General features: G+C 49.3%; 1 protein-coding gene across 15 annotated transcripts in view; it reads left to right on the top strand.

Annotated features, from left to right (window-relative positions):
* Positions 1-21,325, top strand: part of LOC106744253 (forkhead box protein P1) — a 288,763-nt gene that overhangs the window by 187,373 nt on the left and 80,065 nt on the right. For all 15 annotated transcript variants that reach the window (XM_014618855.1, XM_014618860.1, XM_014618859.1 and 12 more), the window contains one exon: positions 6,862-6,996. In XM_014618855.1, coding sequence (XP_014474341.1) covers positions 6,862-6,996 — 135 coding nt within the window. The remainder of the gene's footprint in view (positions 1-6,861; positions 6,997-21,325) is intronic.

Raw genomic sequence — 21,325 nt, 5'->3', positions numbered from 1 at the left:
CCCCCCCCCCGTGTGTGTATGTACGCGCGCGACGAGACCGCGGCGGACGTGTTACGAGCGCGTAAAACGATCGTTCCGGTGCTGATTGACTCCGCGCCTCGCTAGGAGCCGCTGTCCTCCTCGGAGTTAAACGACGCTAAAAAAAAAGCGATGAGTAATCTGTAGTAAAATTCGCCGCTCCGAGTCGAGCGACATAAAGTGCGTCGTAGATGCCCGCTTTATAGTCTCGTAATTTTCATCGTAACCGCCACGGACGATGCCTCTCCTCATTGTCCTTCCGATATACGGGAGACGGAGCAATCGGCAGGACTGATACGAGTCTACGCGCAAGAATAGATTTGCGAACAGGGTGGCGGCACAGAGAGAGAGAGAGAGAGAGAGAAGCGTGGAAAAAAGAACGTCGGTCCTTCGAGTGGCGCGAACTATTAAAAAGCGCGCGTCCGCTCAAATTCTCGCCGGCAGTAAATTACCCGAAAAAAGAAATAAGCGGTTGGACTCGAGTCCCTCCCGGTCGCCCTCTTCTTCCTACCTACACCCTTTTGTGCCACCCCCTTCTCTCTCTCTCTCTCTCTCTCTCTTTCGCCGACGCCCGGCGTCACGGATAGATCGTCGCTTCTCTAGGGTAAAAACCCTCACCACGGTGAGCGCCGCGGTTCTGAGATAAAAAATTAGCCGGAGTTGCAAACGTTTCCACCTTAAATCATATATTTATCGCGACATTAATTCAACCCTTTTAGGTACCCTTTTTTCCTGGCCACTCGGCGCACGGAGACCGAAACGCCTCCGCCGACCGACCCCTTCCGCGTTTCCCTCTTTTTCAGCGTCTCCTCTTTCGCCGTCTCTCCTCCACCAATTCGCTTCACACCCTCGTCCGTCTCTCCCGTCGCCGGCCGGCCGGCCGCGGACGACAGTCCGTTACCTCGCTAATTTCTCAGATTCAAGTATTTTTATGTACCGTCGCGCGAACCCGACGGGGGTAAATCCTCTCGTTTATTATTTAGCAGGGGCGAACCGGACTCGTGTGTGTGTGTGTGTGTGTGTGTGTACGCGAGCGAGCGCATGTGCCGGGCGGACTTCAAACGACCGTACGCACGTGGGAAGACGCGCGTTTACCTTGTCGCCCTTTCCGGTTTGATGGGGATATATGGTCTCTCGTTATCTCTTCTTGCTTCGACTCTCGACGATTATCCTCCTTTACGGCTGGCTCGGTGGGACGACCGTCTCTAACTGCCGCATGTCTTTGTATTGTCTCTCGCAACGCACGATAACGAGCCTGTAACCGTTATTATCCTCCGCTTAATCTCGTTTCATTTGTTGTATCGGATAAAGTGGAAATTAGCGAGGTGCTGCGCGGCGCCGTCAGCTAAGTGAACCCACACAGCGTCGCGCGGTATCACATCGTTGAAACCGCGATGTCGGTAAATCGTCTCTGGAAACTCGCGTTGGAGAGGAAAATGAGACAGCGGAAATGCGGAAGACGCGACATCGCGCGAACATCCGCGTCTCGGTCGCGGTATGTCCTGAATTTCCGCGCGCGTGATTCGCGGCGGGAGAATTTGTCCGATCACGGGGGCTCCGATGAAAGCTCGAAGAGAAAAGAGAAAAAAAGTAATACAGGTCGAGTTTACGATCGCAATCAGGGAGCATCGTCGTTACTCGCTTATTTTCCCACACAATCTCGTCCGATGGTTCCGCCAAATAACCGCGCACGTAGTTTTTCAGAGGCGCGAGGCGGCGTAACTCACACACCTTACGCGCGCGATTGAAATACGACCTGCGACCACGCCTATGAGCAGTGGCGCAAGCAGGCCCCCAAAATTCTCCGGGCGTATTATCCACATTGAAATAGGAAACGAGGCGTACCCCGGCGAACGCAGACCCACCGTTGTTTACTTAATAAATACATATTTAGTACATACGGCGTACATAAGCTGGCTGAGCCGGCTGCGCCTATTTTTGCCTTCAGTTGTGTTGTCATAGGACTGACGATGGGACTCTTGCTTCCCCCTCATGGTTCCTCCTCATCGCCGCCATCGACATGTAGATCTTCGACTGGACCGTTAAGGCAGTGAACTCGTCTCGAATGCTTACCAGACAGCTGGATCGGTACCGCCTATCTAATAAAGTCGCTCGCCAACTTTTTCATGAAGTTCCGCGTTTAAAGAGAGAGAGAGATAAAGCGTTTATTGACATTTTCTAAAGTGAGCCTTCTAAGAACGTTTGATGCAATAATAATATATAACACTGTGTTATACCAATGAAGTCATTAACGTATAATATAAAGAGAAAAATATATGTACACATATGTATATATATATATATATATGTATAAATATTGTATCGAGAGAGATAGAAAGAGAGAAAGGCGCGGTTGTATCGTACTTTCGTTGTTAAGCCACCTTTACGGCCCGCTTAATAAGAACTTTATGTACCGAAGCGTAATTCCGGCTATATCCGTTTGCGCGGTTAACCGTCCGCCCAGGAATTTTGCAGAATTTATTTTTATATTCCGCACGCGGTCTCTAAACCCGAGAACACACGCGCAGAATGTGCGCGAGTCGAAGAAATGAAGCACGTCGCAGAAAATGCGGTGGAAATTTCGCGTTACGGTGAGCGCCGGATTTTCGCAGGAATTCGCGCGGCTTAGTCGTTGCCAAAGAGTTCGACTTCGGCTCTGCGTTATTTATTCGGGTAATCGGCGCTCACCCCGGATGGAATTTTGTTCTAAATTTTTCGGCGAAACCCTGACGATAAGTACGACGGCATCTTCGCGATTCAATTTCGCGGGAGTTTCGAAACGGTCGTTATACATCCGCCGATTTCAACGAAATAGTTCCCGACATAGCCGGCGTGTACTTTAATTTCGTGAAACGGTTACGTGCAACGGCGAACATGATTATGTAACTGTGTATTAATATACGCAAACAAATTCATCGTAATATCGCTGGCGTCAGCGTAAAATTCCTTCCGAGAATAACTAAATGACCCGGCCGCAAAACTTTGCTTTTGTAATTTAGACGGTACCATATAACTGATTTATGTTTCATAGAAACTGTACGTACTGTAGAGACAGGGATTGTAGACACCGTCTACACCATTTTAATAATGAGTTTTCAGTATCTTTCGTAGAATTATAAATATACTTTTCTTTATTATTATTCAGCTGAACACGCATAGACACGTCATGCTAAACCGAAACATGTATCGCGTCGTATCCAATTTTCAGCTCACAAAGCGCTCTTCGTGCGAGCATATTTTTCCGCATATTCCGTACAGCTTCATAATAGTTCATCGAAACTGAAATGAAAGTCTATTCTTCGACGACGTCGGCGTATAATAATAAGGACGGCCGAACGAGCGCGTGCAATGTAATAATTCGAAATCCGAGTACCGCGCGTTTTTGTCTTCGGAATCGCACAGCGGGAAATCGAGCTCTACATCGTGCGATTGTCGAGGAGCTGAGGCACGAGTGAAAGGAATATTTAAGGACACGTCGTTTCGAGGAACATTTTGTCCCCCATTTCCGGCTCGCCTGTACAAACTCGAGCCGGTGGTTCAGGTTGCGTCAGGCAACACGTGTGTACACGCGTATTTATCGCTCGTGTGTACCGCCTCGCGCGCGTATATATACTTAGCTAACTAAAGAATAGAATTTCCATACCTGCACCGTCCACTTCGCTTCTTTTCGCGAAACCCGGGATGAAGTCGTGAAGTGCTTATCGCGAGGTGCATTAAGACGTTATTCCCGAACGGCATATAATGCGTCGTTACTTCGCGGGAGAACGCATCGTTAAAAGCTATCTAGGTGTGAAACATAGTTCGTAGAGTTTATGGCTCCGTATTAGTTTAGAGCGCGCGAGTACACCAGTTCAACACTTGGGGAAATAGCAGCCGAAAGACATGTGCGCGAAAACGACTTGACGGATTCGACGGGTGAGGCCATTTGCGCGTGCAATCCTTCGGGAAGGAAATCTAACAGCGCGTTGTTGCAGCGGCCAGCTAAATAAAATGCGAATTTGGCAGGTGAACAAGCTACTTCTGTTACTGCTTCATTCGCCAAATCTGCATTTTATATACCTCGAAAGTCCGCCTAAGCGAACCATCGACGGCCGCTGTACGCACACCAAGAATATCCTCAAAGTGCACTTCCTCCGCAATTTCTTCACTCTTAAGGTTTCCTCACAGAAAGATTCGGGCTCCGACCGATCGGAAGAATCGAAAATCTCCGCGGTAACAACCCGATTGCGACACGCGGATTGCTTGAGATTTGCATTCCAAGAGCATCCCGGGAAAGTTTTACGGTCCGATCGATCGACAATGCGACTTCGGCGCGTAAGCCGGTACCGAACAATTACGGTCACTCCCACAACACGGCACGGCCTAAAGTATTCTGGAGAAACGCACTTCGACCGCTCTTCCTTCCTCCTACAATCCGCGTCGCACGTACAAAAAAAGATGAAGAAAGAAAAAAAGAACGGGAACCCCAAAAGCCTCTCTCAGAGTCTCGCGCTGGCACGCAATCCCACCGACTTCGGCGACAGTGTGTGACGAGTCGCCGATGTGTGATGCGCGGGCACAGAGAGAGAGAGAGAGAGGGAAGGCGATGAATAGAGCGCGCGCCAGAGAGAGAGAGAGAGAGAGGCGAACATATGGTAAGGCGAGGCACGCCACAATGTGCCGCGTATGATGTAGTGGTTGCCTGCCGGCAGTGGGGTCAGGGACGTACCGAAGGGAGGATGCCTGAGCGGGACGAGGAGAGAAGAAGTCTTTGGACGTGCCGCGTAGAGGGGTAGGGGGGGCGAGAGCAGGAGGAGGGGGACACGGAGAAGAAGAAGGTAGGGCACACACATGAGCGGAGGTCTCGGCAACGGGAGGGTGAGGGGTGGGGGAGCTGAAAGCAGGCCTGTTGGTTGGTTTCAACTATATTTGTTTATATTTACACAATAAGCAACAGCCCCGCCGGTCGGGCTGCTTGGTATGCCTGTGCCGCTTTTAGTGTTTAGTCCTCGCTCTACTCGCTCGGCACGCTAACGTTGGGCTTTCGTCTACATCGCGAATCCGACGCGCGTTCACCTTCTTCTTCTTCATTTTCTTTTTCCCTTTTTCCTCTCCCTTTCTCTCTTTGTCTTCTCTCTCTTGACACCGTCTCTCTTGCGTCACGCTCCGTTTGCCGGGGGTGCGTTTTCGACTTGCCCCTCCCCCCCCCCCCCTCCCCTTCAGTCACGAGTGACTTGGCTGCGGGGTTCCGCGGGGGAAAAGTTCAAAGTGCCGCTTTCGATTTCTGGATGCAGTGCGAGGAACGTGTGTGCCCGGTGCTTCTGTGAGACAATCGGGGAGGCGACTTCCGGTGCCGCAGGATTTCCGTGCGCGCGTGTGTGTATGTGTGTGTGTGTGTGTGCGCGCGCGCGCGCGTAGAATGTTTACGGTGGACGTAAGAGCGAGTGTTTACGCGCGGTCGCGCCTTCGGGACCGGAAGTGCCGTTAGACGGGTGAAATTTTGGACAGCGGTGCGTCTCGTCGTGACGCCGGAAACGCGACGGATTCTCTCTTCTTGCTGGAAAGTGTATCGCGACTTCAATGGACTGCGACGTGGCCGCCAGCGGACCACAGCCGGACCATCCGACGTAAGGAATTTTGATCGAATCTCGGCGCGATGTACGCTAATTAAGAATTAATTAAGCGATTGCCTCGGGTGTCTCTAGGCGGGACGTGATATTACTCGGGCTGACTTTCAGCGCGGAATAACCGGCGATGTGAATGGGCATTAATTATGCGTCGCTTGATTACGTATCTTTTTTTTACAAGGTTTTTTTTTTACGAGCGCTCGTCTAGCCGCGGAACGCGAAATGACCGGCTGATGTTTAATTAACGGGTTACGTGTCGCGCATAATTATCCCGTTCTAGAGAAATTGATGTTTTCCGATTTAGCGACGCGAGATGCACCGAGGAATATTGCGTGACTAATTTTTCTTGAGTAATTAACATGTTAATGGTGATTTAATTCGGACTCCAATTCGCGCGCACACTCACGCCGGACGTAATATAATAATTTGGAAGGCATTTTTACATCCCCGTCGAGCGGCGAATGTACCTTTCGCGCAAACTCGCGTGAAAATTCCAACTTTTGAAATATCCTAGCGCGTATGTTTACTCTGGGTGTTTCATGAAATATACGCGCTTTACAAACCTCGCGTGGAGCGCGAGTACCGTGCGAAATGGAATTTATTAATTATTTATATATGGCTAAACTATCGCGAGATGTTCCGTAATATTTACGACAATCTCGGAGAGAGGTGTGTGCGTTGTCTATTACACATCGTCTATGATAGAAAGCAGAATCTTGGCGTGAATTTACATGATTCTAAGCATTTCCGGGAAAGTCTATATTATTAGCTTTCCGTAACCACACGAAACATTGTTTCTCTTGCGTCGAGTGGGTGGAATCACGTGCGTCAGACTTCGATCTAAAATCGTGGCTCTCTCGCGAGGGCAGTGTCGGATAAGAAAAGCGCATGTCTCGAGATCTCGTCACGATTATCGCGCTCTCTGTGTGATCGTCATCTCGGGATTCCCCAGAGTTTCCCTTTCACACACATATAATCGCTTTACAAATATTTCGAATATATCATTCTACAAACAGAGAAATACAAGGCGAGATACACGATTATTATTTGACGGATGCGTGATAATCAATTCGGCAAACAAATTATTGATTAATAACGATGAAAGAAATTCGGTGTTGGAGCCGACAATGAGAAAAGCAGCGATAGGCGCGCCAACGCGCCTCGAGAAGTGCGCGCCATTTATAATCGGGCTCGATGCACGAGAAGGATACTGACGTAACGATGATCGTGATTTCAGGACGATGGCATAATGGATCATGACACAGACGGAGACGGCGCGATCAACTTGTCAACGTCACAGCGACCCTCCGCCGCCACCACCCCTAATGGTGATACTCCCACTTACGGCCAAGATCAACAAGACAGCGATCAGGTAAGGAATTAATCTTAGGGTACGACCTCGATTTATTACCGCATGCAATATTTATTTTTTCTCGCCGTACCGACGCGTCTCGGACACACGCGATGATCGGAGAATTCTGCTTGTAAGCAAAAGTCGACACTACGTCACGCGCGATGATAAATTGCGCATGGGATTCATTTCCCGAAAGTCACATCTCGGGCCTACTTTCGAGCGCTGAAAACATTTCAGAATATTCGAGATTATGCGAGACGAGTCTGTCCGTGTCAATTTCCGTCGCGTTAATTGTACCGCGCCGTCGTGTACCGAGTCATGTTAGTTATACGGCGATCGCTCGGAAGACGGAATTCGGCTGGAATCGGATCGTACCAATTTGAGCGACGAACTTTTATACAACACTTTTATCGAACGATAACAAAATACGATATCCCCCGATCTCTCTAAATATAGCCATCACCACAGCTGTTTATACAGTAGATAAAACTGAAGATGTTAATCTGCGTGGACGCATGTTACGCTCGCGTAACATTTTTTTTTTTTTTATTAGCAGCCTCTATGTTATAAACTCGAGAGTCGGGCGGATACCAAGTGAAACTTCGCAATTCGACGCTGTCGCATAATTATGCGGAAAATAATCCCCCGAGACGAAGGATTATCTCAAGATGCGCAAGACCGCACGAAATAAATATCGCGAGTGAGGCAACGAGAAAGCGATATTCCTCGCGACGAGTCGAGCGGCGACGATTGCGAACCTCTGAGCCACAGGTACAAGTACCGTCGATCGTCTCTCGCGCGATCGTCGGGGAGCGGCGGAGAGACGATAAAACGAAACAGTGACTCCGCGCGCGCCCCTCCGTGCTTTTTTCCCGCCCTCGGCCGCGCGGGATCCAAAATGGAAAACGGAATTGAACGGTCCGGACTCCGCATCCTGTATCGCGTAACCTAAGAACGCGGGAGTAAACCGATAACGGTCCTGCGGAGCTTTCGCCCCCGGGATCCCGGAGTTTCCCACCGATAAGCCGGCGCCGGGCGCGACACTTCGACGTTTGACACCCGGCCGCCATAAAATCGGGCCCCCTGATTTCAAATTCAATTCAAAATCCCGCGGTCTCGCGGGCGAACGCAATATACCACTCCGGGGCGAGTGCGGCCGCGGGGAGGGGAAACAAATGTTTTATGGCCCTTAAAGCGGCCTTTTCCACGGTCCTCGTTTCCGCGAGAGGCGTGTAATATGGTTCCGCGCGCACGCGACGTCGTTCTCTAACCGCGCGAGGAGAGCGTCTCTCACGTTTTTTCCATATATATTCCGCCTCTTTAGCTTTTAAACAAACCCAAGTTTTCGACAAACAACGGCGAATCCGCAGGCGACGCCTCGGGAGGAATAACCCCTCGAACGTCGTCGTCACATCCTTGACTGTATTCTTTCGATCTGTTCTAATTTTCGTCCTCGTACTTTTGAACTTTTTACCGCGTGCGCGTGCACACACACATATATACGTGGATCCCGATGAGCGAAAGGTATATCTTATACGTCCTACATTAGCAACGATAATTAATTATAAATGCGAATAAGCAGGTTTAATACCAAGGGAGCCGCGTAATACGAGACCGCTTATCGAGTTTTATATTTGGTTCTCTATTCCTGATGACCCGAAGGAGCAAAATCGTGTTTCCCCATCCGAAGGATCGACTATCGAGCTAATATTAAAATGCATGTACCGTATTAATCCTGCCGAGTTTAGCTGAGGTATATCAAAATGAATACAGGTCGCGACATTTTATTACGTCCAGGTCAGACCGAAAGAGCATCATCGTTGTTGAGGGATTCTGAATTTCTGATATTGCATCTCCACAGCCGACTCCAACTCAATTACCCAATAAACGGTTGATCATTTTTTCACGATAATCGGATTTTTTTGTCGTTTGTCTTCGATCACCTTCATTCTCAGGACTGATTCCAGTCCCGAAATAAGTCGGGCATAAAAACCAACTCCACACCCGTTCAATTTGCATATCACATATTTATGATATAAGTTATGAGATCGACTTCTCTCTCTTTCTCCCGCGATTCTCATCCATCGCGGGATCCATCGATGCGAGAGAGACGCGACGCAACCGTTCCACCCCGCGATATATGCATCTATAAATGTAAGTCTGCTTCTCCGAACTGTTATCCTCGCAAATAGAATCCCGAATCGCGAATTATAAATGATCCGAAAAGGACCGAAGACGCAGACCGGCGCGGCGATTTTCGAAAAATCGTCTCGAAAGTGTAACCAATCCCGCTGAGTGAACTGGAACGTGCGAAGGCAATTACGTACTTCTCGTAACGAAGTCACGAAGGTATCAGAATCGTGGCAAGGCACGTAGACACCTCGACACTTCGACTTCGTGCTTCTCTGTCTGTCTCGCCTACGCTATCCTAACGTCCCGTAACCGCAGTGGAACGACACCGTCCCTCGCGACGTCTTAGGCCACCGTCGAGCGTCACTCGGAACCCTCCGGCAGAGCCGCCTCTCGAATCTCAAGAACCCCTTAAATTATAAACAGTGTCAGGCAAAGCCGCGCGGTGCTTCGATCGCGGCCGGCCTCGCACCGTGCAAACTTCACTTCCGACTGCTCGCACCACCTCGGAACAACTCTGTCGCGGCGCCAGCGAGTTAGTTACCGCCGCTAATTTATCGTGAAATTTCGCGCTATTTTACACGGACTCATTTTCGACTCTATGTCGTTATTTTATATCTTTCTTTATTCCCCCCCCCCTCTTTCTCCGTTCTCCACCTTCCGGTTCCTGTTCTCGTTGACGCTGACACGACGATGTAACAACGTTGAGCGAGTTACACGTTAACGTTGAAAAATTCTAACATCACATCGGCACGATCAGAGTTAGGCTAATAAGTTGACTGCGGAATCGCCTTGAAGAGAGTTCCGCATAGAGATGGCAAATAATTGACTGAAGGGGACAATTGTCAGCATTAACCCAACCTAACCCGCTACCTAGAAATCCGGCGATCCTACGAAGTTACAGAGTCAAGATTGCTTCAAGTGTGACACACAATGGAAGTGAGGAAATCGCGGTCGAACTGTCAGACGGTCAGCAAAAGTCAATGGTTACCCAAAACTCGATTCCAAAACGATCGAGCGAGAACTTCATAAAGTCGCAAGACTCCGAAGTTCGTCGATGTTCGATTCAATTGACGCCTCTCTCCCCGCGTTTGGAATAAAAGTCAAATATCTCAGCAGATCTCGTGAGATTTTCGCATTTCGGATTTTTTTCTCTCCCGTCGAGCATATGTTGCTCAGTTTCTCTCGTCGCACAAAGGGACAGAAGTATATATAGTTTCAAAGTTTCGGAAAAAGAAAACCATTTTCTCCCTCATTTTTTCCGCGGATTTCTTCGGTGTCTGTCCGAAGGATACAAAAATTCATTTTAAAAAATTGTGCGTTCGATTAAAACCTGTTATATTTTCTTTTATTATAAAAAAGAAAAATAAGGAACCAAACGAAAAATCCAATTTGAAGAAAAATGGGGAAGAAAACGGTTTTTTCCCTAAACTTTAAAGCTATAGAAGTATAAATAATATGAATAAAATTTAAATATGCCCTCTCTCTCTCTTTCTCCCTCCCTCTTCCTCTCTCTCTAAGCACTGCTGTAACGGCGAATAACGGGGAATAACAACACGGGGCGCCGTTGAAAATGGCGGAGCGTCGTAAGGTGTTGTTTCAACGCAGTCACATCTCCGTTCTGTATCATCCATCAATGTCCTAACGTTTAAAAATACAGACTAACTGTATCCGTGAAATATTACACAGCTCCGGCGATTCCGTCGCGCTCTAAGAGCGAGCGTTCCTACGCGAACTCGCTGATTCGAATAATACGCGACGCGAATCGGTCTATACATGTTTAAAATACGAAGTAACTCGCGACTAGACATTACCTTACGACAGTCACGAACACTACTTTCGTGAGTATCATTTACGACTCTTGTGGGGCGTTGTTCTTTTACGTAGTATAAGAACTAAGATGGAGTGCTCCCAAAATATCGCGCTACGTACGTGTTAGCCTGCCGATAAGCGAATCTCTGTTTACACAAGCAACGGACGAGCAGATGTACGGTGTCGCACGTGTAATTCTGGCGTGTGCGGACGTATGCACATATACACACACACACACGTGTACACTCACTCATACACAGACGAGACGCGTCAACGTGATACTCTCTTCTACAACAGCCAACGTTCGTGCGCGCGTGCAAGCCTCCAGAATTTTCCAATTCGACGTCGGAAAGTTGGATGCAGAGTTTTTTTCATTGAGTGATTACGCATCGTGAAGAAATTGTTAATCTATCCATAATGCGATTGAATCTAATGACTTGATGTTAGAAAAGTTCATGCCGTTTTTTTTTCTTCTTCAATCAGTCCTTCGCTCAAAAATCTTAGAATTTCTACGAGCGCGCGGAATCGTGCAATTCTTTTTTATCGGAGAGATGCGCGGAGAAAAATGATTTTGCTGTTGTAGCGAAACCATCGTTTTTACTACATATTCGTTGTGGCAGCAACACAATTTATTTGACAAAAATTCTGCCGAGTGAATTTGTTCTCAAAACACGTTAATTTGCTGTTAAAAAATAAAATAATGTTTTCTGAAATTTGCTAATTTGTGCGTAAAATAATTGGTAGATTTAGCAAAATAATTAAGCGAATTAATATTTTTAACAAATCGTTTTGCTATATCATATAATAGCTGATAGATTTGGTTACGATAGCAGAAAATTTGCTGTATCAGCAAATTATTTTTTCCCCGTATAGGCAGATCATCGAACAAAAACGGAACATATTTGATTGATTGATTGTATTTTGAAATAAATAAATGTTAAATGTACCTTTAGATAAAAAAAAACAGGACAAACTGTTGCATCAACCCAATAGTTCGCCGTGTCGCGATGAAAATTGTTCACCCACCGATACTCAATTTTACGGACATCAATGTGACGACACTCGCGCGACCAGCGGTAACCCTTCGCCACTCGTCGTTCACAAAACTTCACTCCCTTCGAGCAATAAAAATTCTCCGAATTATCTCGAGAGTATTAATTACCGCGCAACTCCGTTTCGCCCGTCCGTCCGCCCGCGCGAACATTCAGCGCGATTGCCGTTGCGTGGACGGTATTCGAAGATTAAACAAACTTTCGCCATGAATGACGTCGATATTTCATTAGAATCCTCACTCCGTTTATCTCCGGTTAATATCCAAACGCCCGGAGAATCCAAAGGATCTCCGGTGGGAGTATCGGCGTTCCTTGAAATGCAAAAAGGGGTTGCGAGCGCGAAGGACGAATGAACGAGTGAGGAAGGAGATGCGAGAACGGGGAATTAAAAAAGGATAGGGAGAACAGTGGATAAAGAAGAAGAAGAAGAAGAAGAAGCATCTCGATGAGAGACAAGCGAGTTCTTACCTCCCACCCCCAATTTTATGGATCGCAAATTGCGGATAGGCTGTCCTTTCCAATCAAGCAGCTTGGCACCCTCCCCCTAAGGCTTCCCACCCCTCATCGGCCAATTCTTCCTTCTCCCAGCTTTCCCTTATGCCATTTCTACGCCTCCTCCCGCCTCGCCCCTGCCCGTCGCCTGTAAGAGGCTCGCATCCTCTCTTCTCTCGGCGAGGCCGTAACTTTTACGTAACACGCTTCGCTATGAATATCGATGCCGGCGGAGTTAAGGAGAGCTCGCTTTTCTGTAATTGAAAGAATTTTTGTCGTGCTGAGCCAGCTGGCCGGGGCATAAAAGGTCTCGGATCGGAGCACTCCGCAGCTCTCGCGCGCCGAACAACTCCGCGGGCACGACGTGAGCGACGAGGATTTTAATAAATTACCGAAACGGGCGGATTTGGGTGGCCTTTATTCTTCCTTCGGAGCCTTGCATCGTCGGGGATGGAAATTTCTTCCCGAGAGTAGCGATCTGGTTTGCTTCTGGTTTGATTAGGCTCGTTTGCGCCGGGTGCGCCGCCGCTCGGAGCTCTCCAAGCGGGAATTGTTTCGCTCCCTGGGTTACTTCGCTAAAGTATGTACATCGAGCGCGAATCAGTCCGACGAAAACGATTACGTATCTCCTCTCGCGAGTAGAATCGATTTTTTCAACGATCATTTATCTGACTCCCGATGAGAATCCGCCGTGATATTCGGATCATTTAGTTCGAGAGCCCGGTCCGTCGACAGTCTGTTGAATCGTGCGAAGAATGATATTTCCGTGGTGCGCATGCTAAGACAAAGATGCAGGTTGTTACAGCTGGCGCGTAGTGACCTCGTTCGCGAGCCCCCGGCTCGATCGTGTTCGTTTCTCTCGGTGGCCCCCCGGGGAACTCTTATTACGAAACGTCATGCTGCCCATAGAAGCCGTGACCGTCTCTTTGTGGCGCTCGTTAATCCACAAAATGAAATATCGCCGATAGAGAAAGCCGTGTTACGTTCTCTTTGTTGTTGTTTGTCCCGGCACGATAGCCGCGCCTAATGTGTAACGACTAATGAGAGGATAATGGTGGTTTTATCGTGGGAAAAACGTGAGTAACGCGTCACACTCTTTCCATTGTCCCGTAGTGCGGGGGAGTCGCTTCGTCAAATTGCTCCCGATCGATACACGTAAGTGCTTTATTGCCGCACACGGGAATCGCCGGACAGTTGCGGACCCGATTATGAGCCATTAGACGAACTCGGAAAGAGAAGTCGTGCGATCGTAAGGAAAACTTCGTCCGGTGAATGAAAGACGATCGAATCCGAGAAGGCTGAACGCACGACACGTGGCTGTACGTGGTGGTAGTAGTAGCAGCGGTGGTGGTGGTGAGGTCGGGATTCGACGGTAAGACAGAAGTCAGAAACTGAGGAATGGCGGTAGTATAGCGCGACGTCTCGGTGTAGTCTTCCAAGTCTCGGTTTTATCTGCATTATTAACCGGTCGAAACCTCACGGCTGTGTACTTAAATCCAATCTAGAAATCCCACCCTTCTAGTCTCCCACTTCGCTAACCTCGGGAAGAGCGAAGGTCGCGACGGAGACTGGCAAGGGCGATTACCCTCCATTATTCACACGCTCGGTTCGTACCGTTGAGTGATACCTGAGAGAAACTTGTCGAACATCTTTCTAATGTTCGGTGACACACCGAAGTACGCTGCGATACGATTCGATTGTTTCGCTATTGGTGTACAATTCGGCTCTCGTGCCGGAAGTACGGCCGATTTCTCAGATTCCAAGCGCTTCTCATTAAGCGTTAATTAATGTTTTTGTTTTGGTCGTATCAGAGAGATGTAGATTAAGTGACGATGAAGAAAACATTTAATTCTCACTCAAATCTAACGTTGAATATATAGATTTATCGTTAGTATCTAACATATACAAATGCACCTTACTCGATGAGAGATTAGGTTTATCGCGTCGCTTGGAAATATTTGTTTCTCCGTAACCAGACATCAGACCGTCTTTCCAATTAGCTCGTCGATAAACGGTCGAAAACCTTCGATTGGAACTCCTCCCGGATATCTATTCGTCGCGTCAACTGCTTACTCACGATTTACAAAATCAATCTTACATTCACGTCGACTGGACGTCGAGCAAACGAATTTCATTATTGCTCTAATGCGGCCCCCCCGAAACAATTGTAACGGGCACGTTTATCGAATGTTATCGTGTCGGTGAGTCGCGATCGCTGCTCAAATTATTGGAGACGAAAGTATAGCGGACGAACAGTTACTGCTGCGCGCGTTCGCGAGTACAATAGCGATGACGACGACGTCAGCGTGATTCCCACAGTTCGGACGAGCGGTTTAATGTCAGTTGACAAAACTGAGATCCCCGTGAGCGCCACCTGAAACAACTCCGCGACAGCATCGCGCGGCCAAACATCTCTCGTACTGCCGCAACAACGTATCGACGTAGCGGCAAATCTCAACGGCGGTTTTTCTCTCGCCGGGATGTCAAACACTTCACGGCACACCTGAAACAACCGGTTCCTTGTTTCTCATGATCCACGGCGAAGCCACGGCGTCGTCGCCTCGCGATGGTTATCAACCGTGATGATCGCCGTGTAACTGCGAAAGGAGCGAAACGCGTACGGGCCGACGTACGTGTGTGTGGGTCGACGGTAACTTGAAAACAACCTATTGTTTCGGCTCGCGCGGCCGTTTAATTATCCGGCTGAATCCAAGACCATTATATCCAAGGGAATTATCGTATTATGGATAATATGAAATTAGAATATATGGCGCGCGCGTCGGTTAATACGAATAGGCTGAGCACGGCCAGATGAGCTCAGTACGTTGCGCAATTTTTCCCCCATAAAACTGCGTGTAAAAATGTAGGCACGTTGAATGCGAGCTCTAACGCACCGCCTTGCCGTACGTAGAGATATCTTCACATCTGTTCATTTTTATCTCGACCAGCACACACACACACGCGCGCGCGCGTCCAGTCGACTCTCCTTATCACGATTGTCACTGGCTTGTCAGTGGCGTGGGAATCGGAATATCTGATTTCTTTCAAGCTCCGCTTCGAGGGGGTCCTACTTCCGACGTTTCCATTCATACGGACTCGCGCGATCGCTAACTCAAAAATCTCTCGTCCACTCTCCGAAATAGAATCGCGTCGCGTCTGCTTCCCGTTGCACCTTAGCGGTGAAGTCGCGATAACACGATAGCCGGCCTCTTCGTTAAATTCGCTCATAACGGTTATTGACCTCGCGCGCGATGCATATTCCGGAAGGTAATGAGAGACCCACTCACGGCCGGCAACGCGGGGATTAACTGTCCGACCCTTGTAACATCTCCGCGATATTGCTCCGCGTCTCTGCGCGTCAAGTCTTTCTTTCGCCATTGTCGCAAGCTGCCGGCTTGTCTTCCATCCCCGCCCGTCGCGTGTTACAGACGTATCCGCCTGCGCGTACCGCGGATTAGAAGAAAGGAGCCTCGGACTGAGAGAGCTTCCCGCCCGGCCTCAGACGGTGAAACTTAATTAAAAGCACGCGCGATGATTATTTGCGGAGCCGTCGTTCATCGTTTATTTTGGAAATTGCGTCGTCTGGGCGGCGCTTTCTCACGAGTGAGTTGGGAATCCTTTCCGATATAGAGCCAGGCGCGTTAACGTCGAACGAGTTCCCCCGCGAAATCTCGACGGGATGCAAATAAGTGTGGGAGACGGGAAACTTTTAAATTCTCCCGTGTGTGTGAGAGAGAGAGAGGGCTGCCAATAACTAATAATAATTGATAACAATCTCGTAAGAATGTGTAAAAATTGGTATAGAAATCATGTGAAAAGTAGGTAGCAGTAAGTTGATTATTGTTACATTCCTGTTTGTTTGGTCACTTTCAGACGGCATTGTCTCGTTCGCTCAACATTCCCCTGCTCTACTTCTTTCTTACGAAATATGCAATATTCTTTAATCATGCCGGTCGAACGATCCTGCATGCTTGTAAGCAAAATTGGCGAAATAACTGAGAGGGGAGGCCCCTTCGGTGTACCATCGAAAACGCCGCGGCACTCGTGTTAGACGCTTAAGGGATGAAGGGGTTATCGCTCGCCGCTAAAGCGAGTGAGAGAGAGGTGGGGAGTGCAGAGTGAGCGCACGTATGCCGGAAGGGAACCGCCGGCCGGCAGGAAGAAGCGACAGGGGTGAAGGTAAATGAAGAAAAAGGGACAGAGAAAGAGTGTCCACGGGAGGGTAGGATACCACACGCGCGCGAGAAAGAGGGTGCGACGGAGCTCTCGCGATGGGGTACAGCCGAGGGGCGGAGGGGAGGGGGAGAGGGTAGGTAGGAGGCGAAGCGTCGGCTAGAATAAACACATAGATGTTTTCTTTGTTCCTCTAAACTAAACAACCAACGAGGAATCTAAACAGAGGCCAGAACCCAAATTCAATTTGGTCGCCGCCTCCGTCTCTACCTTCAGCTGTTCTACGGACGAAAGGTATCCCTGCCCCTTCCCACACTCCCCCGCGCCCCGTCCGTCCATTTCACCCTTATACACTTAACGCTGCAGGACGGTACCTAATATTTACCACGCCTCTCTTACACCGGATGACCGACCTCGCACACGCGTACTTGGCCCTTTTAAACAATACACGCTAATGCACGACGCATATGCGAGCTTTAGACGGACGGACGGTCGCTCGGTGTTGAAATTCGACTCTTTCACCGTCCTTAATCGTTTGTTTGGGAAGAGAGACGACGTCTCAGTTATCAGCTCGTAATTATCAAATAGTGTGTGTAATTACAATATCGTTGGAAGTGCTTTCCCATTGGCTGTTTACCAATTACTCCCCCCGATACCCAAGTGGATCGATCGATATCCACGGATCATAGTTAGCGGAAAAGTGAAATATCGGGAGCACTTCCAATGTAAAATAGAGGGACTTTACATTCGTAAGGGGTAAGATTTGCGCGCGCAGCCACGAGAGATCCGGAGTAACGCGAGCGATAAGCGTTAACTTGATTGCGAAGCGTCGTCGCTCCGTCGTGCAAACCTATCGCGATCTGATCAAATAGGATTCTTCCCGTCGGTACAAACAATCGCCGAAGAGGGAGGGTATGCCGAGCGAAACAGTTTATCAATAATATCGCGAAGATTATACAAATATTTGCCGTTCGCTCTCTTTTATTAGCGGTACAAGCGATATGCACATGTATCGCGGAAGTGAGGAGATGGAGGAGTCCTCGCGTTTGCTTGCACCAAGATTGATCGGCAAAAAATCGCTCTCCTTTTTCCGCCGCTGTACCGGCGGGGCAACTTCTGCATGCTCCCGGAAATCCATTCATTTCGATATTTAACTGCCGGTGCGCCGTTTGTTCCGTAACCTAGCGCGATCACGTATCTCTGATATCAGGCGGCGCGGCGACGCGGCAATACGTGCGAAAGGTACGTACGTACGTCAATACGTTGGACGGCAAGAAATTATAACAACGGAGCAAAAGTCTATTAGGATTTTCATTTCCTGAATAAATAAAACTCGTCGAATCGTTTAATACGCCGGGGAGGAGTTCGCACGTGCATGCGCTAATCCCTGCTTTCCTCGTCGGAGCGAGCACGTGTGTGTGTGCGCGAGCGAGTGCACGCGTCAGTGTGTACCGCGGTGCTTGTGCGTGTAACTAAAGCTCCGTTCACACCGTGATACACGGCGATTTTATTCCTCGCGGCGCGGTGTTTTTCCACCGCGGCGTTCAAAATAGAATTCCGGGACTGAACGGGGAAAAAAAGAAGAGGGAGAAAAATAGTAGTTTGTAAGCGGAAATGTAAAGTTGACAAATCGCGTCTGGTCTGTCCGCGACACGCGTGCGTTTATGAAAGAGAGAAGCTGTACACAAAGCAGTACACAATATTACGTTGTACTCGTTCCCGAACCTTTGTTGGTTGGCTTGTTGTGCTCGGCCGTATTCTGGCGATTACGATAATTGTTTGCGAGATTCCCTTTTATTCTCTCAAACCGTCCGACGCGGATACTTCTGGTAAGTGGTGCAATTAATCAAAGTGCCGTCGGGAATCGATCTGGCGTTTTTTCCTTCTCGACGACGATGATTTGATTTCGCGAATTGCCTCACCGTCTCGACGTATCCGAGTCAATTAATCTTATTGTTAGCCGATTATCCGCGATGAAACTGTGTAACCAAGAACCACCGCGCGCATCTCTAACCGTGCGATTTGATTGTTACCTGTTTAACCGTGACAGTCGCGCGTTCATAAATCTTATTCTCCGTTTAACATGTTCTAATTACATCCTCCCCCTGCGGCCCACAGTTCAAGCGATTGAGGTGGGATTTGTAGGACGCAGAACGCGTATCCTATTCCGCTGCAGAACTCACATTACGCGGCTGCACGCAGCGTGCCCCGCGGAGATCGCGAGGTCAGAATCGAGGAAAGATCGAATGCCAGATCGCGGTGGCTGCGCGTGGATCGTTGAAGGACAGCCTCGACGGGAGTAGCAGCGAAAAAAGGGAAAGTAAAATTAAAAAGTATCCTCTCTCGCTGAGGGAGAGAGAGAGAGAGCGGTGCGTGGGCATCGCGGAGGCAACGTGCAGGTCCTTCTCATCCCTTGCCCCGAATAAACGCGTACATCCTCTATTCTCCCTTGTAATAATCCCTTCCGGTTAATCTGCTCCAATGTAGCCTGCAGCGAGTATCCGATGAACATCGTACATACTCCCGTCCAGCTGCACGTCGGCAAAAGTACCGGCTTCCTGTGCCGGTACACACTTCACATCGTAGGGTGAACCGCCGCGCATCCACCCGCCCCTGATCCCCTTGTTCCTTCGTGAAAAACGAGTAAATAAATACACCCGAGCGGTCCGCCGCCGAGGCGGAGGAAGTTACACGTTCTCGCCGGAATCGCGCTTGGAGGTGAACGGCGTATCCCGGCGGAAAAAGAAAAGAAGGAGCTCGGTGTGCTTTGTTTTTCATTCTCGATTGGAGAAAGCCCGCGCTATTTCCGAGCGATCGCTCGTTATTTCGCGGATCTTCTTTCGCACGAAGGATTCAAAAGTCCGATGCACAACGACGGTACCGCAACTCCGGACTCGAAAACGACTGGACTGAATGCCTATTTCGCGGGGGCGCGGGGAAATACGGAGAAAGAGAAAATATCGAAAAGTCCCGAGAGGAGGGGATGGGACGGGGAGGGTAGAGGGTAAGGACGCTCACCGCGGTAAGTGCGACAAGTGAGTAGCCCTCGATATGTCTCGCTCGTTTCATGCAAATATAGAGCACCGACGTACAAATGGTTACGCCCGAAATTGTAACGGGAGAACGACAAAGAGGTAGCGGAGAGGGAGGAAGAGAGACAGTACTCACCCTGCGGTGCTCACGCCGAGTGGGAAGTGCGCTATATCTATAAACAAATATATACCTATATACCATGGTTTAGGAGGAATACGATATTCTCTCGCTCGGTCCTGGACAAAGAATGTTAAGTAGTCCGGCGCGCGTTTTCCCTTTGCTCTTCTCGGCCCATCTATCCACCCACCCACCCACCTACCTACCTATCCACCCTCTGGCCGCTTCCTCCGCGTCGATCCTTCTGATATTTTCATCTATCCGTGTAAATGTACTTAGCGTGTGCGCAAGCTGCCGAGCCGGCAAGCTTTATTACGTGAATTTGGAAGCGCTGTAAGCGACTGAAGGGGATGAACATGGGAGGGATGTGCAGAGGGAAGATATACGTTTCGCCGGTTTCGCGGTGATATGGAGGGGGCGGTGGCGTCGGCAGCGGTGGTGGTTGCGGGGAGGGTGGCTGGAGATAGCCGTTGTACCGTGCCAGCTCTGAGAGGCCGGCTCTTCATCCCGTGGATATGCATTTTCCGTTACCAGCCCGCCGCCGCGCCACCCCGCGTCGCTCCTCACGAGCCGCTTCTGTGCTATCCTCTGTCGGCTCCTCTTATTGCTCACACTCGCTCGTACTTACGGTATCGCCGGTGGGTGTGCGATAGATGGTGTGCACGCGTATATGCACGGACGCGGGAGTACTGTTAATTCGGTTTACGAGCGCCTATCAGGAATATAAGGGAAACGAACGACCGGCGTGGTGCGTCATTTCGGGGTGAGCGCGCTGCACACGCACTCCGGAGAGGGAGAGAGAGAAAAAGAAAGAGACGACGAGAGTGGGAAAAAGGACGACTGGGGAGGGAGGGAGGGAGAGAGAGAGAAACTGACTGCCCTCGAAGTCGAAGTGTTTCCTTTGCGAGTCGCTTCACCGTTTATACACCGGCGGACATTGGTGTAACGAGAGAGCGAGCACTCCCGCCGTTGCGCCGTGAGAACCTGTATCGGTTTCGGTGCGCGGTTTTCGCTGCACCAACCCGGAACTGTGTTGTATTATTTCTTTGCGTGAAAAAGCCACGCGGCTTTGTCGCACGACGATTGTCGAGAAAGTTGCCCGCGAGTGCGTGACGGACGGAGAATCCACGCCGGTGTAACAGTAGCGCCTATGCGACAGATAGCGAAGAAAAGACGATGATCACGCCGAATTGAAGCGTAAACAACGTTATACACGGTGTCCGGGAATCATCCCTGCTTGCGAATTCTACGATTCTGGGCTCTGGAAAATTTTCGTGCTTGTCCTTTCACGTCTGTCGACATGTCCGTTCACTTTTCGGGGCGTTTGGTACGACAAAATTCCGCATCGCGTAAATCTCAGGGAGAACGAAGGAGTTAGGAAAATCGGAAGAAATCGGATTTTAAATTAGAAATGGAAGCACACATCGTCGCTTGATTGCGAGGGAGAAACTTGTACTTCTCTCCTCGCATTTTTATACCATGTATAAGCGGAGGAGCGTATATTTTCGCTCGGGAAGGTGCCCCCCCCCCCCCCCCCC

This window comes from Dinoponera quadriceps, unplaced genomic scaffold (genome assembly GCF_001313825.1).
Source record: "Dinoponera quadriceps isolate SergipeBrazil2010 unplaced genomic scaffold, ASM131382v1 scaffold707, whole genome shotgun sequence".
In the NCBI taxonomy this organism is placed as follows: Eukaryota; Metazoa; Arthropoda; class Insecta; order Hymenoptera; family Formicidae; genus Dinoponera; species Dinoponera quadriceps.
This window is presented reverse-complemented; position numbering and strand designations above follow the sequence as displayed.